General features: G+C 44.5%; 1 protein-coding gene across 3 annotated transcripts in view; it reads left to right on the top strand.

The window, feature by feature from the left end:
* KMT2A (lysine methyltransferase 2A) overlaps positions 1 to 21,471 on the top strand; it is a 78,433-nt gene that overhangs the window by 40,465 nt on the left and 16,497 nt on the right. Inside the window, exons 10-28 of one of the 3 annotated variants that reach the window (XM_039229384.1) lie at positions 329 to 442; positions 4,229 to 4,375; positions 5,003 to 5,098; positions 5,582 to 5,702; positions 7,081 to 7,194; positions 7,666 to 7,850; positions 9,248 to 9,421; positions 10,139 to 10,249; positions 10,554 to 10,627; positions 11,237 to 11,430; positions 11,739 to 11,845; positions 12,661 to 12,798; positions 13,823 to 13,981; positions 14,227 to 14,344; positions 14,475 to 14,553; positions 15,607 to 15,767; positions 16,481 to 16,663; positions 16,884 to 19,483; positions 20,282 to 21,126. In XM_039229384.1, the coding sequence (XP_039085315.1) occupies positions 329 to 442; positions 4,229 to 4,375; positions 5,003 to 5,098; positions 5,582 to 5,702; positions 7,081 to 7,194; positions 7,666 to 7,850; positions 9,248 to 9,421; positions 10,139 to 10,249; positions 10,554 to 10,627; positions 11,237 to 11,430; positions 11,739 to 11,845; positions 12,661 to 12,798; positions 13,823 to 13,981; positions 14,227 to 14,344; positions 14,475 to 14,553; positions 15,607 to 15,767; positions 16,481 to 16,663; positions 16,884 to 19,483; positions 20,282 to 21,126 (5,720 nt within the window). Of the gene's footprint in view, positions 1 to 328; positions 443 to 4,228; positions 4,376 to 5,002; positions 5,099 to 5,581; positions 5,703 to 7,080; positions 7,195 to 7,665; positions 7,851 to 9,247; positions 9,422 to 10,138; positions 10,250 to 10,553; positions 10,628 to 11,236; positions 11,431 to 11,738; positions 11,846 to 12,660; positions 12,799 to 13,822; positions 13,982 to 14,226; positions 14,345 to 14,474; positions 14,554 to 15,606; positions 15,768 to 16,480; positions 16,664 to 16,883; positions 21,127 to 21,471 lie in introns of all 3 variants that reach the window. The other 2 variants (XM_039229383.1, XM_039229382.1) reach the window with 2 other exon arrangements.

Genomic DNA, 21,471 nt, shown 5'->3' with positions numbered 1-21,471 from the left:
TTCTGAGCAGTGAAAGTACAGTTGGATGAGAACAGTGTCTGAGGGAATGATTCTTTCACATCGGACTTCTTGAACCACGAGGATGACTTGAATCAGCCAAACTTTAAGGAAAAGTCAATCCCAGTGTATCTTCTAACAGTTTGTGTCTGAGATTATAATTTCGTAAAGCAGCAGTTCTTTTTGAACTGGCTGAAGTGAAGTAATCTGGACACTGCTGTCACTCTGACCCTAGGCTTTCCATCCTTACTTTCATTCCAAAGCTGTGTCATTGTAACACTGTCATAAATGACCTGTCTCTCTCTCTCTCTCTCTCTCTTTCTCTCTACAGGAGGATTGTGAAGCAGAAAATGTGTGGGAGATGGGAGGCTTAGGAATCCTGACCTCTGTTCCTATAACACCCAGAGTGGTATGCTTTCTCTGTGCCAGTAGTGGGCATGTAGAGGTAAGAAATCCTGCTTCTTGGTACCCCAGAACATTGAGTGATAGATTATTTTGCTGTCATGAAAGAAATACTCTCTTCTCTTTTGTTGATGTTTACCAGGTGCTACCCCCTCTTTATTTTTTATTTAATTTTTAAAGTAATCTCTATGCCCCACATGGGGCTCAAACTCACAACCCCGAGATCAAGAGTCGCATGTTCCCTGAAGGAGGCCTTCAGGTGCCCCTAGTATCTCCTCTTGAAACCAGCCCTGAAATATTTTTGAAGTTTTTAAAGAGATTTCCTGAAGGAATCTGCTTCTTAGTAGAGCAGCAGAATTATTGAGTGTGAAAAGTTTAATGATCTCATCTCTTAAATTCACTCTTAATAGAGTTCTGATATTTCTGCTAGATGTCCAGACTTAGAAAAAATGTTACAGTGCTCTTTCAGAGAAAGAGATGGCTATCTTATATTGAATATCAAAAACCCCTTGTCTATAAGGGGTTATAGCCCCTTTTTAATTAATTGTCTTAGCAATTAATTTAAAAAAGGAACAACACCCAGTAAAAAAAATAGGCTAAAGACAGAACTATGTAAATCACACAATGAGAAGTTAAACATGGTGGGAGGTGTCGTAGAGCCTTCTGATGGCCAAAAACTAGACATTAAGCATTAAAAAGATCACGTGCAAAGGGGCACCTGCTTGTCTCAGTTGGTGGAGCATGCAACTCTTGATCTTGGGGTTGTGAGTTCCGGCCCCGCATTGGGTGTAGAGATTACTTAAAAAACAAAATCTTTAAAAAAATCATGTCGGGGGGGCGGGGGGGAGATCATTTGGAAATAGGGACTTCTGGTTGGTGGAAATCTAAATGTTACAATCTTTCTTTCTGAGCAGATTGTTGAGAAATACGTATTTATCGGCAGATTGTTAAGAAATACGTATTAATTGTTAAAATGAGCATATTGTCTAACCCAGTGATTGTACTGGAGGCATTTATCTTACAGCTGTAATTAGATCAGATAGGTGTATGCATATGTATGTGTATACATATGTGTGTGTACAATACATACATACACAATAAACCCTTCTGTCTATAAATAATAAATAGAAGAGTTTATTTTAGTACTCTTTATGGTAATCAAAAATAGGAAACAGCCAAAAGTTTGTCAGTTGGGGGCGGGGCTTGGTTAAAATAATTATAAGGCATGCATATAAGGGCAAATATGAAGTCCTACCTAATACTGTAGATTGATATTGACACGGAAAGGTGTCCATGTCACATCACTGAGTTAAAATAGGTTGCAGAGTAGGATGTAAAGCATGATCCTTTGGTTTGGACATTGTTTTAAAAATATATATACAGAAAGAGTTATGGAAAGATTTACACCAAAATCTTAAAAGTGTGGTTGGATTATGGTTGGCTTGTTTTCCCTTGATTTTTCTTTATCCTTTTTAGTCTTTTGCAGTGAGTATTTGCCACTTTTACAGTAAGAAGGAAAAAAAAGCACAATTTAAATAGTAAGCAGAGTTTGTCATTCATGCAATTCTCAATTCTAGGATACCTCCTTAGCTTATTATTTTATCACATATGTATTTTAACATCGTAACGAAATTCTAAAGCCAGATTGTGATGTGGATACTGAGCAATCAGTGAAACTCACTAGCTAAGAGATTCAGTCCTGCCCACTTGCTATGTTAAATTATACATTAGCAGAATTACACATTATTGTCTGGTGTTCATTCATTAAGCTAATCTATCAGTGCCTATTATGAGCTATAATATTGTTCTAAGTGGTGGGGCTGCTTTAGATACCATTAAGATTAAGAATATTCAGTCTAGAGGTGACTGGGTGGCTCAGTCAGTTAAGGAGTCCAACTTCAGCTCAGGTCATGATCTCACAGCTCATGGGTTCAAGCCCTGTGCTGACAACTTAGAGCCTGGAGCCTTCTTCATATTCTGTGTCTCCATTTCTGCCCTTCCCATGCTCACGCTCTGTCTCTTTCTCTCTCAAAAATAAATAAACATTAAAAAATTTTTTTAAATATTCAGTCTATAATTGCTTCTCAGCCTTTTGGCTAAGATTAAGTGAATAATATTTCGTCTATAGTCTCAAGGGTCCACTGCATGTCTTGTACATAATCTTTATGCTTTGCATCTATACATATGCTACCCACATGAATAACTTGTAGCACCAGTCCTTCAGCTTCTGTGATAAAGCAATTTTCTTCAGACTGTAATTGCTTTAATTTAAATTGTGTGGTTGTACACAGCAATCTCACAGGATTCCTAAAAACTGAATTAGAGAATGAATAGCCCACTGCCTGCATTTATTTTGAGATAGAGACCCAGCAGGGGAGGGGCAGAGAAAGAGAATCCAAAGCAGGCTCTGTGCCGCCAGCATAGAGCTTAACATGGGGCTCGAACTCACCAACTGTGAGATCATGACCTACGCCAAAACCAAGAGTTGGAAACTTAACCAACTGAGCCACCCAGGCACTCCTCAAATGTTAATATATTTATTTGCTTTATCCTTTTCTCTTAGTGTGTCCGTGTTTTACAAAGCGAGAAATAAAATATGTGTACACATTTTATATGTAGACACATTTTTTCCTAAAACTTTGAGAGTAAGTTGCAGACGTGTCCTTTTATGTCTAAGTATTTTGGTGTGTATTTCCTAAAACCAAGGACATTCTCGTATAATCACAGTATAGTTATCAAAATCAGGAAATTGACACTGGTATATTACTATTATCTAATTTTTAGACCTTTTTTAGGTGTGACCAGTTGCCCCAATAATTGTTATACCAAAATAAAATTCTTCTTTTACAGTTTGTTTATTTAGAGGGGGGTTGGAGCACAAGCGGGGGAGGGGCAAAGAACGAGGGAGAGGGAATCCCAAGAAGGCTCCACACTGTCAGCATGGAGCCTGATGTGAGGCTTGAACTCATGAGTGGTGAGATCATGACCTGAGCCAAAGTCAAGAGTGGGATGGTGCCACACAGGTGCCCCAGCAAAATAAGATTCTTAATTCAAAATTTTTAAAAATGCCTATGTGAAAATAACATTTCTACAATTAGAGATGGAAAGAATAAACCAGAGCTTACAAACTGTCTTTAGTATATTGTAGGAAACCTTTAAAACCCTCCCAGGGCCCCTGGGGGGCTCAGTCAGTTAAGCGTCTGACTCTTGGTTTCAACTCATGGGTTCGAGTTCTGGTTGATGGGTTCGAGCCCTGTGTCGGGCTCTGCACCGACAGCACAGATCCTGCTTGGAATTCTCTCTCTTTCTGCCTCTCCCCTGCAAACACACCAAACCTCCCTATTTCCCCCTTCCCATAGCTCTCGTAGCCCACTTATGGCACTTAGCACATTCTGTTAAATCTGGGAATATATTTATTATATATCATATATATGTATAATTACTTAAATTTTTAAAAATATTGATTTATTTTTGAGACAGAGCGTGAGTGGGGGAGAGGCAGAGAGAAAGGAAGACAGGAAGACACAGAATCTGAAGCAGGCTCCAGGCACAGACCATGAGATCATGACCCGAGCTGAAGTCAGACGCTTAACTGACCGAGCCACCCAGGCGCCTCTATATAGTTACTTTTTTATTTCTATCGTTATTACTTTACTCCCCTGAATCTCCTGCAGTGCCTAATATTGGGCTTTTTTTTTACATAGTCATTGCTTAATGATTATATGTTGAATAAAACGTATTGGGTTCCTGTAGCCTGAAGCATATAGATAAGATTTGGTTGATGTTGCTACATGTTATTTGACAACTTCTGCGTTCCTATCTACCCTAGTTTGTGTATTGCCAAGTCTGTTGCGAGCCTTTCCACAAGTTTTGTTTAGAGGAGAACGAGCGCCCTCTGGAGGACCAGCTGGAAAATTGGTGTTGTCGTCGCTGCAAATTCTGTCATGTCTGCGGAAGGCAGCACCAGGCTACAAAGGTATAAAACTAAGTGATAGAACTCCTTAGAGTATTACCCCCTCTCTCCGTTTCTGCCTTGTGTTTTTGGGTTTTGTGCCTATGTTTTTTATTCCTTGGCTTAGCCTATTGTGACTGTTTAGCTAGGTATACTTCATTGCCTATTTTTGTGTTTTAATTTTGGGACTGTAGGAGAAAACATGTCATTAGATAAAATCCCCCCAAATAAATCAAATCTACCCAATAAGGACATTCATCACCGAGGACCTTTGCAGGACCTAAATCCCCATGCTTTCACTGTGAATAAATAATTGGTGAGAAAACTTAAAATATGAAAGGGACACTGAGTCATAGATGTCTGAAGTGAGTTGGCGTGATACCTACCTTTTTGCCTTTAAATTTTCTTTTTTATTAAAGTATAGTTGACGTACAATATGTTAGTTTTTGAAGTACAACTTAGTGCTTCAGCACTTCCGTGCATCACACAGCGCCCACCACGAGAAGTGTCATCACCGTCTGCCACCACATGAAGCCGCTACAATCCTAGTGACTACATTCTCTATGCTGCACTTTCCGTCTCTGTGACTTACTCACTTTATACCTGGAGGTTGGTAGCGCTTCATCCTCTGCCTTTGTATATTTCCTACAGCAGCTGCTGGAGTGTAATAAGTGCCGAAACAGCTATCACCCTGAGTGCCTGGGACCAAACTACCCCACCAAACCCACAAAGAAAAAGAAAGTTTGGGTGAGTGCACACATCATGCTGTTGCAGAGACAAGAAGCGGCATGGAGCCCAGGGCTTGCGCACCTTATAACAGGGAGAGCCTTGCTCGAGGATGTTATTGTAATGGTGTTTTGGTCTCGTTATTAGGGAAAGCCATCCCAGGGAAGAAGCCCACTCTAGAAATCGGTTGCATCCGAGATCTTTTTAAATGAGATGAGGGATGCCTGGGTGGCTCAGTTGATTAAGCGTCCGACTTCGGCTCAGGTCATGATCTCACGGTTCGTGGGTTCGAGCCCCGTGTCGGGCTCTGTGCTGACAGTCGGCTCAGAGCCTGGAGCCTGTCTTCGGATTCTGTGTCTCCCTCTTTCTCTGACCCTCCCCTGCTCACGCTGTCTCTACCTCTCTCTCAAAAATAAATAAAACATTTTAAAAAAATAAAATAAAATAAAATAAATGAGATGGGATACTGAAAATAAGAAACTCCTGTGGACTTTTCTTTTTCAGATCTGCACCAAGTGTGTTCGCTGCAAGAGCTGTGGATCCACAACGCCAGGCAAAGGGTGGGACGCACAGTGGTCTCACGATTTTTCACTGTGCCATGACTGTGCCAAACTCTTTGCTAAAGGTACTTCCAGAAACCCAGTTTGGTCACCTTTTAGGGGTTGTGTTTGGTGTTCTGGAGGTGGACCAGACACTCCGGGGAAGTGAGGTAGAAAGCTTTGCACGTCTTGTCAAGGGTACCATCTAGGCCATTTCCTAAGTTCCTCGTCTTGCTCTTTTCTTTACACAGAGTATTACAGCAACTAGAAATATTTTGTTAGCTTATATGGGAAGGATTAAGGGGACTATTTGTAATGACGAACCACAAAGAAATGCTCTAAAAGCCAGTATTTCCCAAAATGAGGTACATAGACATTTAATTGTTTCTGAAGTGACTTTAGGTGGTATTGAGTCACACATTTCATTTTCATGGTTATGCTAGAAAAAAATTACAACTAATACCTTAAACTCATTATTGATTTAGGATAATGATACGAAGTTTACTGTTGAAGTTATCTAATATAAGCAAATCAGTGTTAAGTCTATCAAGAATAATAGAGTATATTATGGATAAGACAAATGGATGGAGGTTGTAAGTCGTGCTGAGCCTGCGGAAGTGCTGTGCTAAGCTCTAACTTAAAGCACTAGGAATAAGGAGAATGTGCAAATTAACTGTGTTTTTTTTACACCGTGGCCTCCCCTCATTTTAAAAATATAGACATTTCTTTGGTAAAAGGCGAAAGACTTATACGATCTGAAGAGAAACCAGAGTATATATAGACATTTCTTTGGAATGTTTAAGAGCAAAAATTCTCTTTCATTCTTTTTTTTATTACGGCATCTGTAGACGCTACCCCACAACCTTTATTTTTATTTATTTATTTATTTTTTAAAATATTTTTATTTATTTCTAGGAGAGAGAGAGACAGCGTGAGCAGGAGAGGGTCAGAGAGAGAGGGAGATACAGACTCTGAAATAGGCTCCAGGCTCTGAGCTGGCAGTCAGCACAGAGCCCGACGCGGGGCTCGAACCCACGAACCGCAAGATCATGACCTAAGCGAAAGTCGGACGCTTAACCGACTACGCCACCCAGGCGCCCCCCCACGACCTTTAAAAATGAGTCTAAATAAGGGTAGCTGGCTGGCTCAGTCTGTAGAGCATGTGACTTTCGATCTCAGGGTCGTGAGTTCAAGCTCCACGTTGGGTGTGGAGCCTACTTGAAAAAAAAAACAAAAACGAGAAAAGGAGTCTAAATAGAATTAGTGGTATGTTCTAAGAACTCAGAATAATCTTGATGCTGCATAGACGTGTGAGCATCCCCTGGTAGATCTGCCCCGGGGTTGGTAAGGAGTCCTGGAAGAAAGCTGGCTCATAGACTCAACTTTGAGCCAGCTGATAGCCCAGGCGTCAGAGGTGCCGGCGCGGGGCCCAGAGCCCTGCTGAATTGCGTGCTTTGCTCACAGGGAACTTCTGCCCTCTGTGTGACAAGTGCTATGACGATGATGACTACGAGAGCAAGATGATGCAGTGTGGGAAGTGCGACCGCTGGGTCCACTCCAAATGTGAGAATCTTTCAGGTACAGAAGGTTGGAGTCTTTTTTTTTTATTACAGTTTTCTTCTCTCTTGGTACATTTACAGCCCCCAGAGTAATCTGTAAACCTACCATTACGGCCATGCTGTCACTTGGAGTCTTTGTAAATTTCCCTTCTTGGTCTCTAGAATAACTTAAATAACTTTGGTTTCTAGAACAACTTAACACCATCGTGTCAGGTTGGGCTCATTTTATCGGGAACGTAAACATTTACGATAATTATTTGCGAGCTTGGGGCAGGCACCCTAACCAATCGATCCTCTGGTAACCAAATCCCGGGTTAGTGTTACTAGCGTCCCTTTGGAGATCAGTAGTGGGGATCGATTCCTAGGGAATATTGGTCTTGCTAATGTTCCTAACCTGCAACTTTATGTTAAAGTCAGCGGAGTGATGTCCTCTTCGCCCTGTCTGCCTCCCTTCAGAGCACCTCAGCATCGTAGGTTTTTGTTTTTCCAGATGAGATGTATGAGATTCTGTCTAATCTGCCGGAAAGCGTGGCCTACACCTGTGTAAACTGTACCGAGCGGCACCCTGCGGAGTGGCGACTGGCCCTTGAAAAAGAGCTACAGATCTCTCTGAAGCAAGTCCTCACGGCTTTGCTGAACTCTCGGACCACCAGCCACCTGCTCCGCTACCGACAGGTAGGCCCGCGTCTCGTTTCGTTTCCCAAGAGTCTGTTCTGAGATGGGTTTCCTCTGGTGATGGAAGGTTTGCTTGCTCTAATTTTCTTTTGCATCATTCTTCATTTAGTTTTGTAGACTCACTTTTTTGGCTTCCAGCCATTAAGAAAATCTTTAGGGCCGGGGTGCCTGGCTGGCTGTTGGTTAAGCGTCTGACTTCAGCTCAGGTCGTGATCTGGTTTAAGCCCCGTGTCAGACTGCGCTGACAGCTCAGAGCCTAGAACTTATTTTGGATTCTATGTCTCCCTCCCTCTCTCTCTCTCTCTCTCTCTCTGCCCCTTGCCATTCATGCTCTCTCTCTCTTTCTCTCAAAAATGAGTAAGTATTAGATAAAAACTTTTTCTTAAATAAAGAAAATCTTTAGATCCCAGAGTAGGACCTAGTCTGGGGAACTTCTTTGGTGTTATGATGAGAAATTTGGACTTTCTACTCTGAAGGACCTGGGAAGGACCAGTGAAGAGCATCACTCAAGAGTCACCTGATCAGAGTTGCTTTTTTAGAGGAAAAACGATTCTGAGTAGAAGAGGGAGGAAGGATTGGCGAGGACTGAGGCTAGAAGCAGGGATAGTGGTTGGGAGGCAGTTAGATCAATCTGGGGAAGAGAGAGATTGAGGGCCTGATCTAAGATGATAGTCGTATGGCTAGAGACCCTTCCCTCTGGGAAATCCATAAGGCTCCTCAGGGCACAACTTGTAAATCACTACTTTTTATCTGTTTAAGTTGTGAACTATATACATCTACAGAGTAGTCATTAGAAACACAAGGTCAAATGCTGGAGGAACCACACAGGATAGCTTGAACTCAGAGGTAGGCTGCTGCTTTATCTCTTGATAGAGCTCCACATTTTGGGAAAAAAATTGGTTTAATGTTTATTTGTTTTTGAGATAGAGACAGACCATGAGTGGGAGAGGGGCAGAGAGACACACACAGAATCTGAAACAGGCTCCAGGCTCTGAGCTGTCAGCACAGAGCCCGACGCAGGGCTCAAACCCATGAACTGTGAGATCATGACCTGAGCCAAAGTCAGACGCTTAACCAACTGAGCCACCCAGGCGCCCCAGTAGAGCTCCACATTTGGTTAGGAACATTTGCTATCTCTGTGTCCCTCAGAAGGATCTGGACAGTTTCTGTGTTTTCATACTAGGCTCGAAGCTTCTAAGTCCACCTGGTCAAACTCTTAGAGAACTGGCTCATTCTAATTCCCTTTCCTGTTATTTAAGAACTCTCTGATTGTTCTCACGTTCTTTAGTTTTAATAATGTGAGTCCTTCAGTGCTGTCTTTATTCGTGTTAATAGAATTTGCACGGATGCCTCGTTTTCAGTGTCAGATAAAAGAAACCTCTCTTTCCTGGCAACAGGCTGCCAAGCCTCCAGATTTAAATCCCGAGACGGAGGAGAGCATACCTTCCCGCAGCTCCCCGGAAGGGCCTGACCCGCCAGTGCTTACCGAGGTCAGCAAACAGGAAGAGCAGCAGCCTTTAGACCTGGAAGGGGTAAAGAGGAAAATGGACCAAGGGAATTACACATCCGTGGTATGTCTCTCCAGCAAACCACTGACATTGCAAGTGCCATTTTAGCTTCCTTGGGTCTTTGGGGGATGAGGCTTGGGAGTAAGCATTAAAGGATGGCTTGTATTATATTTAGAAATGTCGTGTGGATTTAAATACCTGAAAATATGTGAGTTCTTGTAGCTCTGTGTTTCAGAAGATGGGAAGGTGGTGTCTCACTCTGGTTCTTTGATTTGGCTTTCCTCCGAGTCCTCTGAAAATTATTTTTTCGTTAACGTTATTTGTATATTAAAACCGTTTGTGGGAAAATGCAAACTAACGTGAATTTACTTGGTTGGCCCCTTTTGAAACCACATCTAAGTGACATCTTTCTGTGTAGGATCTTCATTTATAGATAGATGTCTTTTAAATATATGGTTTTAAGAATGTCTGGGAATGGTGTCTCATGGTCCATATTTGCTGTTCAGTTGTTTTATTCATTTTAATCTGAATAAAAAATCATGGCCCTATTTGGGTAACTTACCATGATAACAGCTGATCTGTTTGCATACTTGCTGTACTAGTCTGGCTTCTCTTGACAAGTTAACTGAGAACTGAATTCGAAAAGCCTCCGCTAAAGACAAATGACACTGCAATAAAGTAGGGTGTCCATTTTCTGTTGGACTTCTGTGCTGGGTGATTTGGGAGGGAAGAGGAAGTGGTTTTGAGAGCACACAATTAATACTTTGTTTTTGTTTACAGTTGGAGTTCAGCGATGATATCGTGAAGATCATTCAGGCAGCCATTAATTCAGATGGAGGGCAGCCAGAGATCAAAAAAGCCAACAGCATGGTCAAGTCCTTCTTTATTCGGGTGAATGATATTAATAGTTCATGTTTTTAATGCGCAACTATGGGTAATTACTCTATGAGCAAAACGGAGTTGTTCTCTTCTCCCGTTTTGTTTTGCCACGTGTGTAAAACATCATTTGGTTTAATTAATTCCTCTGATTCTTTGGGAGGAAGTTGGTAAGGTTGCAGAGTGGATGGACCTTTCTCCTGGTGGCCTGAAATCATTCTCCTCTTGACAGGGAAACTGCTGTGAAGTTGTTGGTTTTTATGTGGTTTCCAAGTGGCTGCTCACATGCTTACATTTTGTTTGTTTATTTTTCTGTTAGCAAATGGAACGTGTTTTTCCATGGTTCAGTGTCAAAAAGTCTAGGTTTTGGGAGCCAAATAAAGTATCAAGCAAGTAAGTAAATTTGATATTCTTTTTTTTCCCCTCCTCATCAGCTAGAAATCTGAGAGCTCTTCTATTTCTAGATTAAGGTTTCTTTAGACTAGGTCTTAATATTAACAGTCACTTGAAAGGCCTTTTCAGTGCTGAGTTAGAGAGAATACTTTATGTTTATCATAGTCTGTTGCCCATTTTTTTCTTTCTTTATATGTTACGTTTTCCAGAATTTGGCTTAACTTGTGGCGTATGTACAACACAGGTGCTATGTATGTAGCTCAGTATTTGGACTTGTGCTAATCGGGTTCTGTTTTATTTGGTTCAAATGGTGCTCTTCTTCATATTTAACCTAAAATTTTTATTCTACCCAATCCTTTTGATTCTTTGATAAAGTTATCATTTGTTTCCGGAAGTTTCACCAAGAGTCCTGTATCGAGAATATTTGTCTTTAAATTATAAAGTCCTGTATATGTAGGCAGCTTTCACAGTCTGTGGCTTGTTCTTCTATTCTGTGAATGGCTCGTGCATGGGGCTGTACCCTGATGATGCCAAGAATGTGATAATTTTGTGTAGTTCTAGGTATGTCATAGGAGGTCAATAAATACTTGTCGAATCAATTATTTTCAGCAGTGGGATGTTACCAAACGCAGTGCTTCCTCCTTCACTTGACCATAATTATGCTCAGTGGCAGGAGCGAGAGGAAAACAGCCACACTGAGCAGCCTCCTTTAATGAAGAAAATCATCCCAGCTCCCAAACCTAAAGGGCCTGGAGAACCAGAGTCTCCAACACCACTCCATCCGCCTACACCACCAGCTCTGAGTAAGGCACCGAATGAGTCATTATCCATCTCTCTCTAGATGCAGATGATCAACTTCATGAATCTAAATTTAATAGACTTGCATATTGGAAAGAAGTTTCAGGGTCAACCTTACATGTAGTAAAAGCATTATTTTCACTTAGCTTGGACTGGTAACAGGAAATCAATAGAATGTAACTTTGAACACTTCTTGAAAGTGTTTATTTTATAAGCTACAGGCTATGTAAGCCAAAGTGGGTTTTTTCATTTTCCTTCCTGGAAATCGGACATAGTATTGCCAATTATAACTGGTTGTCTTTTGGGTTCTAAGGTACTGATAGGAGTCGAGAAGACAGTCCAGAACTGAATCCACCCCCAGGCATCGAGGATAATAGACAGTGTGCGTTGTGTTTGATGTATGGCGATGACAGTGCTAATGTAAGTACCTTGGCGTAGGGGGTCCTGCTTAGCAGACACTCACATGAACTGTTTGTCCTTCATGTCTAAATTTGATGACTGGGTGCCATTTATTTAATGGAGGTTTGTCACCTGGCCTGTGGCACTTGGGGTTTTTTCTTTTCTTTCATTTAAAAGATGATTTGCCTTCAGTTAACCTGCTGATGTCAGTAACTTCTAAAGGAAATTCCTCAAAAAGATTTTATGAAAGTCAATAAAATATGTAAGTTGCATATTAAAGGCTTGTGTTTAACGTCAGATAGCAGAGTGGTGAAGAGCCCCAGTTCTGACCGGCTGCCTGGATCCATTGCTCTGCTCTGCTGCCTACTTGTTGACCTTGGTGGGGAGCGTAACCCTCCGGCTCTGTTTCATCTTTAAAACGAGGATAACAATAATACGTAACCACTGCAGCCTATAAGGATTAGAGGAAATGATGTTTATAAAGCTGTATTTAGTGCCGGCACATAGTAAGCTTACAATAAAAAAAATTTTTTTTAATACACGCTAAGAGAACTGGCTTGGAAATATGGTTTTCAAGAAGTCAGTGCACACTTTCATAAACTTAACCATATACTGTGTGTGTTTTTATTCCCTATGTTTATAAAATATATTTAGTCTATAGAGGAGGTAATCTAGAAAGGTGAGAAGTAGAAACGTTGAAAAATGACTTTTGATCTTTGCATCCCCATGTTAAAGAATTAATTGTTGATGCTACCTTGACTGAGATAAAGCTAATACCAAGGAAAATCTTTGAAATTATATTCTTTAAAGAAAAAAGAAATCTCTTGATTTCATAGGATGCTGGCCGTTTGCTATACATTGGCCAAAATGAGTGGACACATGTAAATTGCGCTTTGTGGTCAGCAGAAGTGTTTGAAGACGATGACGGATCACTAAAGAATGTGCACATGGCTGTGATCAGGGGCAAGCAGCTGGTAAGACCTTGTGTAAATGGTACAGAAAAGATTCCCTCTCCGTTTCCAGATGTTTTACTCTTGGCTAAATGCTACCTCACTAATGTTTCTTGTAGCACCTTCAGAATGATTAGCCAGCAACAAAAACCGGTGTGTAACTATAGGCAGATTGCTATTCTGACCCCTGGGGGATGGTGCAAAAGAAATAGAAAGCAAAGTATTATCTAGTTTGGGAGATATTTATGCAAGAACGCTGTTCATTTATTAAGCTGTTTAGACAAAACGACTCAAAGATCCCAGTTGAATCAACATGCTGTGGTTCCACAGGATGAACCCACATGGATACACACGCGAAGAGGGATGTGGAAAATGATCAGTAGAAGCCGAGAGTAGTCAGAAAAGGCCATGAAGGAGTACAGTTTTTAAAAGCTTTATATAGAAGGAGGGAAGAAGATGAAGGATTATCAGAAAGAAAGAAAGAGAGAGAGAGAGACAAGCAAACAAAAGGCGCGTGCAAAGAAACGTGGATTGTGTGGAAGGACAAACCAAAAAGCCTTCTGTGGGGAGGAGCCCAGGCTATGATTGACAGATTAAGGTGCTGACACATAGAGGCTAGTTGAAGAGAATCTTTGAATCATACGATAAATTTAATCTGTTAATAAGCCTAGTAACTGAAAGAACCCTTGTGTTTTGGACTGGTACACTCTTTCTAGAACTGAGATGTTTTTAGTATCGATCTTCGAAATTTTATCTTCTCTAAGTCGTGCGTCCTAGGGGAAAAAAACTATGGTTTAAGTACTAAATCAGATTGTAATATTTAAGTTTAATAGTTCTAGGGCCCCAGGGGCAGTGGGAAAGAGAGGATTTGTAGAGGAGGAGCTATGGCTCATACCATTTCTCTATAATTAGATCACCAGTAAAAAAAAAAAAAAAAAAAAAGGGAATTGTAGGAAACCCAGAATGGGGTAACTCTTTAGAGGAGATGGAAAGTGGCTTAAAACATCTGAAAGTCTGACTTGGGCCTCTGTTTTCTCTGGATGGTTAGAGATGTGAATTCTGCCAAAAGCCAGGAGCCACTGTGGGTTGCTGCCTTACCTCCTGCACCAGCAACTATCACTTCATGTGTTCTCGCGCCAAGAACTGTGTCTTTCTGGATGATAAGAAAGTATATTGCCAGCGACATCGGGATTTGATCAAAGGCGAGGTGAGAGCTTTTCGAATTCTATACGAGTTCAGGGAAAACAGGCTGAAGACAGCAAGGTGGTAAGCTTCGTATTACCTTCCAACTGTGTGTTCCCAGAATCGCCTTCTGTTAGGAATATGGACGTCCTCCTGTGAAACAGCAGGGCGATTTTGAGATCTGCTCTGTACTTTGCCCTCTGAGAGAATCTGTGTCACGTGGATAATGTGTAAAGAGGCAGCCTTATAACAGCTGGATTTTCATTTCAGGTGGTTCCTGAAAATGGATTTGAAGTCTTTAGAAGAGTGTTTGTGGACTTTGAAGGAATCAGCTTGAGAAGGAAGTTCCTCAATGGCTTGGAACCAGAGAATATCCACATGATGATTGGTATGACATGGGCCTCCACTGTTGGGGAAGGCTCAGTGTGTCACCGGGGTACTGGGGTGCTTTCTGGCCTCCAGTCAAAAAGTGAGCCTTCTCATTATCTCCTCTAATCAGTTCTTCTTTCCTTGGTCAGGCTCCATGACAATTGACTGCTTAGGAATTCTGAATGATCTCTCTGACTGTGAAGATAAGCTTTTTCCTATTGGATATCAGTAAGTAGCACGGTAGAGAGAAGCCCCCAAGCCCCACAGCTTGAGCTCCCTGAACCGTGAACAGGTCATTGAAGGGAGAGCCATCCTTATTAGCTACATTTCACTGCTGCTGAAAATTAACTCCATTTTTTGCTACTTCTTATAGATTGGGACTAAAGTATCATTTTACATCCACTAGATCCACTTATAGAAGGAAAGTGTTATTGGCATACTTTCAGAATCATTTCCAAATAAAACCTAACTAGAAACCACGAGGTTAGTCTCTGAAGATTTCACCGAGTTCCGTTTATCTGGATTCAGAAGTCCAGATTGTTGTAGTGGATCAAACCCCTCATGCCTCTGTCCACAGTCCAGAAATTTAAACTCCCACAATAATAATCATATTCTCCAGTGAGAATGTATCATCTTTCCTACGTGAAGCAAATGCTTTAAACTTCTAGCAGGCTGACAGTATAAATTTAAAATTCCCTTTCTAGCTCTCCCGTTTTGGAGTCTCATTTTGCTATATATACTCCAGTTTATTCGGCATTCCAATTCTGGCGACACAGTCTATACTCTGCATTTAGCCAGCAGCTCTTTGTATAAACCAGGCTTCATCAGCAGCCCGCAGATTGGAAGCAGTTACATTTCCCTTGTCTTGCAGGGCTTTTCTCGCAAAGGAAACACTGCATGTTTGCTCTTTCCTCACTTCGTACACCCTCTGGGGCAGTAGTCCCTGCCCGAAGGCCAAGAACTATTTCTTGAAGCAGTCAGTGTTTCTCTTTCTCTGCATTTTAGGATCTTGTACTATTTTTGTCTCCTGCTTACACTACAATAAAAAAAAAAAAAAAAAAAAGATTGGATGCTATTTTCTGAGAGGCTAGGAAAAACCAAGAATTTCAGAAAGCTTGGAACAGCCTAGCCAGGGGGATCTATGATAAGAACCCATGAAGTACAGCCGAATTCTGTCAGCCGAGGAGGCCGGGGACTGGAGGCTGAGAAGAGGTTGGGGCCTGTGTTCGTCTCCGCCCCTGTGCCCTCGCCGGTGGTGATTCTGGTGGGTCTGTTTGCCAGGTGTTCCAGGGTGTACTGGAGTACCACGGACGCTCGCAAGCGCTGCGTGTACACGTGCAAGATCGTGGAGTGCCGCCCCCCCGTGGTAGAGCCGGATATCAACAGCACTGTGGAGCACGATGAGAACAGGACCATCGCCCATAGTCCCACGTCTTTTGCAGGTGAGACTTGAATCAAGATGGGACTGGAGTTCGATTTGCGGAGGTACCATGATTGAAGGCGGGAAAAAAGTCATCTCTCTGGGAGATGTCATGTGTTTCTATTCTGATCTTTACCTTAACGGCCTGCTCTTTATTAGCTCGCTTGTTTGAGATTGTATTTTACTGTGTTTCTTTAAGATTTCATTTTTAAGTAATCTCTACACCCCACGTGGGGCTCAAACCTACAACCCTGAGATCAAGCGTCGCACACTCCTCCCACTGAGCCAGGCAGGCGCCCCCATTTGATGGATATTTTCTTTTTTTTTTTTTTTAAATGTTNTATTCAGTTTGAAATCTTGTCAGTGTGGTGTATGAAAAATGATTTTCAGTTTAAATCTTGGCATTTGGGTATGATGTTATGAGATCCTGGATCTTATTTATTTATTTTATTATTTTTTAAATATTTTTATTTATTTCTAGGAGAGAGAGGGAGAGATAGACAGCGTGAGCAGGGGAAGGACAGAGAGAGAGAGGGAGACACAGACTCTGAAATAGGCTCCAGGCTCTGAGCTGACAGCACAGAGCCCGACGCGGGGCTTGAACCCACAAACCGCGAGATCATGACCTAAGCGAAAGTCGGACGCTTAACCGACTAAGCCACCCAGGCGCCCCTTGATGGATATTTTCATTGGACTTTTTTTTTTTTAGTAAAGAGCGTTTCTTTCTTACCACAGAAATGTCATCTAAAGAAAGTCAGAACACGGCTGAAATTATAAGTCCTCCCTCACCAGACCGACCTCATTCACAAACCTCCAGTTCCTGTTTTTATCATGTCATCTCAAAGGTCCCTAGGATTCGAACGCCGAGTTACTCTCCAACACAGAGATCCCCTGGCTGCCGGCCATTGCCTTCTGCAGGTAAAGGACTTACCCCATTGACGAACTTGACCCAAAAAGGTCAGCTCAAAGATTAGCTTGTGGTTCTTGCAGGCAACTTTATCTCAGTGGCTTTGGCTCGTTGAAAATCTTGATCATTGCAGCTTTCAGTGATAAGTCATTGCCGGGTCACTGAATGCACTGGCTAGCGCACGTCTGTCCTCTCTGTAATAGGCTTTCTCACTTTCTCTCTCTTGTTCAGGAAGTCCTACCCCAACCACTCATGAAATAGTCACAGTGGGTGACCCTTTACTCTCCTCTGGACTCCGAAGCATTGGCTCCAGGCGACACAGCACTTCGTCCTTGTCACCCCAGCGGTCTAAGCTCCGGATAATGTCTCCCGTGAGAACTGGGAGTACTTACTCCAGGAACAGTGTTCCCTCAGTCTCCACCACCGGGACGGCCACAGATCTTGAGTCGAGTGCCAAAGCAGTTGATCATGTCTTAGGACCACTGAATTCAAATAGTAACTTAGGGCAGAACGCTCCCGCCTCTTCCAGTTTGCAGAGGACAGTGGTTACTCTGGGCACTAAAACCAGTCACTTGGATGGATCTTCGTCGTCAGAAATGAAGCATTCCGGCGCTTCCGACTTGGCATCCAAGAGCTCCTCTTTGAAGGGAGAGAAGACCAAAGTGCCAGGTTCCAAGAGCTCGGAGGGATCTGCACATGCCGTGGCTTATCCCGGCCTTCCCAAGCTGGCCCCGCAGCTTCATAACACCGCGCCTGGAGAATTAAATGCCAGCAAGATTGGCACATTCGCAGAACTCTCTGCGGTGCCGTTTTCTTCTAAAGAGGCCCTCTCCTTCCCCCCACTCCATCTGAGAGGCCAAAGGAACGATCGAGACCAGCACGCAGACTCTAACCAATCAGCGAACGCCTCTGCCGAGGAAGATACGGAAGTCAAAACCTTGAAGCTCTCTGGAGTGAGCAGCAGGCCGTCCATTGTCAATGAGCATGTGGGGTCTAGTTCCAGGGACAGGAGACAGAAAGGGAAAAAGTCTTGTAAAGAAACTTTCAAAGAAAAACATTCCAGTAAGTCTTTTTTGGAACCTGGTCAGGTGACCGCTGGTGAGGAAGGAAACCTAAAGCCGGAGTTTGTTGATGAAGTTCTGACTCCGGAGTTCATGGGGCAACGACCATGTAATAATGTTTCTTCTGATAAGATTGGAGACAAAGTCCTGTCTATTCCAGGAGGCCCCAAAGCTCCCTCCATGCAGGTTGAAGGATCTGCCAAGGAATTACAAACGCCCCGGAAACGCACGGTCAAAGTGACGCTGACGCCTCTCAAAATGGAAGGCGAGGGCCAGTCCAAGAACACCCTGAAAGAAAGTAGTCCCGTTTCCCCTCTGCAAATAGAGTCAGCCTCTCCAGCAGAACCAGTTTCAGCCTCTGAAAGTCCAGGGGATGGTCCAGTGGCCCAGCCGAGCCCCAATAATACCTCATCCCAGGATTCTCAAAGTAACAATTACCAGAATCTTCCAGTTCAGGACAGAAACCTGATGCTTCCGGATGGTCCCAAACCTCAGGAGGATGGCTCTTTCAAGAGGAGATACCCCCGTCGCAGTGCCCGGGCACGCTCTAACATGTTCTTCGGGCTCACCCCGCTCTACGGCGTAAGATCCTACGGCGAAGAAGACATTCCCTTCTACAGCAGCTCAACCGGGAAGAAGCGAGGCAAGAGATCAGCCGAAGGACAGGTGGACGGGGCGGACGACCTAAGCACTTCCGACGAAGATGACTTATACTATTACAATTTCACTAGGACAGTGATTTCTTCAGGCGGAGAGGAACGGCTGGCGTCCCATAATTTATTTCGGGAGGAAGAACAGTGTGACCTCCCGAAGATCTCTCAGCTGGACGGTGTCGATGACGGCACAGAGAGTGATACGAGCGTCACGGCCACCGCAAGGAAGAGCAGCCAGATTCCGAAAAGAAATGGGAAAGAAAACGGAACGGAGAACTTAAAGATTGAGCGGCCCGAAGACGCTGGCGAGAAAGAGCACGTCATTAAGAGTTCCGTGGGCCACAAAAATGAGCCAAAGATGGATAACTGCCACTCTGTGAGCAGAGTTAAAGCACAGGGGCAGGATTCCTTGGAGGCTCAGCTAAGCTCCCTAGAGTCCAGCCGCAGAGTGCACACGAGCACCCCGTCGGACAAGAACCTTCTGGACACCTACAACACCGAGCTCCTGAAATCGGACTCGGACAACAACAACAGTGACGACTGTGGGAACATCCTGCCCTCGGACATCATGGACTTCGTACTAAAGAATACCCCGTCCATGCAGGCTTTGGGCGAGAGCCCCGAGTCCTCCTCGTCGGAACTCCTGAATCTCGGGGAAGGCTTGGGTCTCGACAGTAACCGAGAAAAGGACATGGGTCTTTTTGAAGTGTTTTCTCAGCAGCTGCCGACGGCAGAGCCCGTGGACAGTAGCGTCTCCTCATCTATCTCAGCGGAGGAGCAGTTCGAGCTGCCCCTCGAGCTGCCGTCTGACCTGTCCGTCCTTACCACCCGGAGTCCCACGGTCCCCAGCCAGAATGCCGGTAGGCTGGCGGTGATCTCCGACTCTGGAGACAAGAGGGTAACCATCACAGAGAAATCCGTGGCCTCCTCTGAAGGGGACGCGGCACTGCTGAGCCCCGGAGTGGATCCGACGCCCGAAGGCCACATGACTCCCGATCACTTTATCCAAGGACACATGGACGCAGACCACATCTCCAGCCCTCCCTGTGGGTCAGTGGAGCAGGGTCACGGCAACAACCAGGATTTAACTAGAAACAGTAGCACCCCCGGCCTTCAGGTACCTGTTTCCCCTACCGTTCCCATCCAGAACCAGAAATACGTGCCCAATTCCACCGAGAGTCCTGGCCCATCTCAGATCTCTAACGCAGCTGTCCAGACCACTCCACCCCACCTGAAACCAGCCACCGAGAAACTCATTGTTGTTAACCAGAACATGCAGCCACTGTACGTTCTCCAAACTCTTCCAAACGGAGTGACCCAAAAAATCCAGTTGACCTCTTCTGTTAGTTCTACACCCAATGTGATGGAGACAAATACTTCAGTATTGGGGCCCATGGGAAGTGGTCTCACCCTAGCCACGGGACTAAATCCAAGCTTGCCAGCTTCTCCATCTCTGTTCCCTCCTGCTAGCAAAGGATTGCTCCCCATGCCTCACCGCCAGCACTTACATTCCTTCCCCGCAGCTACTCAAAGTAGTTTCCCACCCAGTATCAACAGCCCTCCTTCAGGCCTACTTATTGGGGTTCAGCCTCCTTCAGATCCCCAACTTTTGGTTTCAGAAGCCAGCCAGAGGACAGACCTCAGTACCACAGTAGCCACTCCATCCTCTGGACTCAAGAAAAGACCCATATCTCGTCTGCAGACCCGAAAGAATAAAAAACTCGCTCCCTCTAGCAACCCTTCCAACATTGCCCCTTCCGATGTGGTTTCTAACATGACACTGATTAACTTCACACCCTCCCAGCTGCCAAACCATCCCAATCTGCTAGATTTGGGCTCACTTAATACTTCATCTCACCGAACCGTCCCCAACATCATAAAAAGGTCTAAATCTGGCATCATGTATTTTGAACAGGCACCGCTGTTACCGCAGAGTGTGGGAGGCGCCGCTGCCGTGGCGGCGGGCGCATCAACAATGAGCCAGGACACTGGCCACCTCACCGCGGGGCCTGTGTCTGGCTTGGCATCCGGCTCCTCCGTCTTGAACGTTGTATCCATGCAAACCACAACAACCCCCACAAGTAGCGCGTCAGTTCCGGGACATGTCGCCTTGACCAACCCCAGGCTGCTCGGTACCCCGGATATTGGCTCAATAAGCAACCTTTTAATCAAAGCCAGTCAGCAGAGCCTGGGGATGCCGGACCAGCCTGTGGCTCTACCACCGAGTTCAGGAATGTTCCCGCAACTGGGGACATCCCAGGCTCCTCCCGCCGCCATGACAGCGGCATCTAGCATCTGCGTGCTCCCCTCTGCTCAGACTGCTGGCCTAACAGCCGCCTCACCTCCAGGGGAAGCAGAAGAACACTATCAGCTTCAGCACGTGAACCAGCTCCTTGCCAGCAAAACTGGGATCCTCCCTTCCCAGCGTGATCTTGACTCTGCTCCAGGGACCCAGGGAGCCCACTTTCCCCAGACGGTAGACGCCGCCAACAGCGTGGGGCTGGAGCAGAATAAGGCTTTGTCCTCAGCTATGCAAGCCAGCTCCGCCTCCCCTGGGGGCTCTCCGCCCTCCGGACAGCAGTCCGCAAGCCCCTCTGTGCCGGGTCCCGCCAAACCCAAACCAAAAATCAAACGGATTCCGCTGCCTTTGGACAAAGGGAATGGCAAGAAGCACAAAGTTTCCCATTCGCGGACCAGTTCTTCTGAAGCACACATTCCGGACCAGGAAGCCAGCGCGACCTCCCTGACCTCAGTCACAGGGTGAGACACCCCAATTTCAGCTCTGCTGGGTGGGCAGGGTTTTGTGCTCGGGACCAGAGGCTGTGGAAGTGGCAGTCGCCTGGGAGGGACACGCTGTATTGCCTGGGGGTGTTCTGGGTTGTGACTTAGATTTTTTTTTTTTCCCCTCCACATAGCAGTGATTTCTAGAGCAAAATTTAATTACATCCATGGGTTGGGCAGTTTGTCTCTTGGATAGAACCACATCTCCAATTACTCTTTGATTTAAAACAATGCTGCTGTTTGCTGGGAGGTATGGGGCGGGGGGGGGGGGGGGGGGGGGGGGGGGGGGGGGGGGGTCTTTGTGTTTTTGTTTTTGTTTTGCTG

The sequence above is a fragment of the Hyaena hyaena genome, unplaced genomic scaffold, assembly GCF_003009895.1.
Source record: "Hyaena hyaena isolate Hyena2069 unplaced genomic scaffold, ASM300989v1 scaffold_37, whole genome shotgun sequence".
NCBI classification, from domain to species: Eukaryota; Metazoa; Chordata; class Mammalia; order Carnivora; family Hyaenidae; genus Hyaena; species Hyaena hyaena.
The sequence above is the reverse complement of the archived record's forward strand: the minus strand, read 5'-3'. Positions and strand labels throughout refer to the sequence as shown.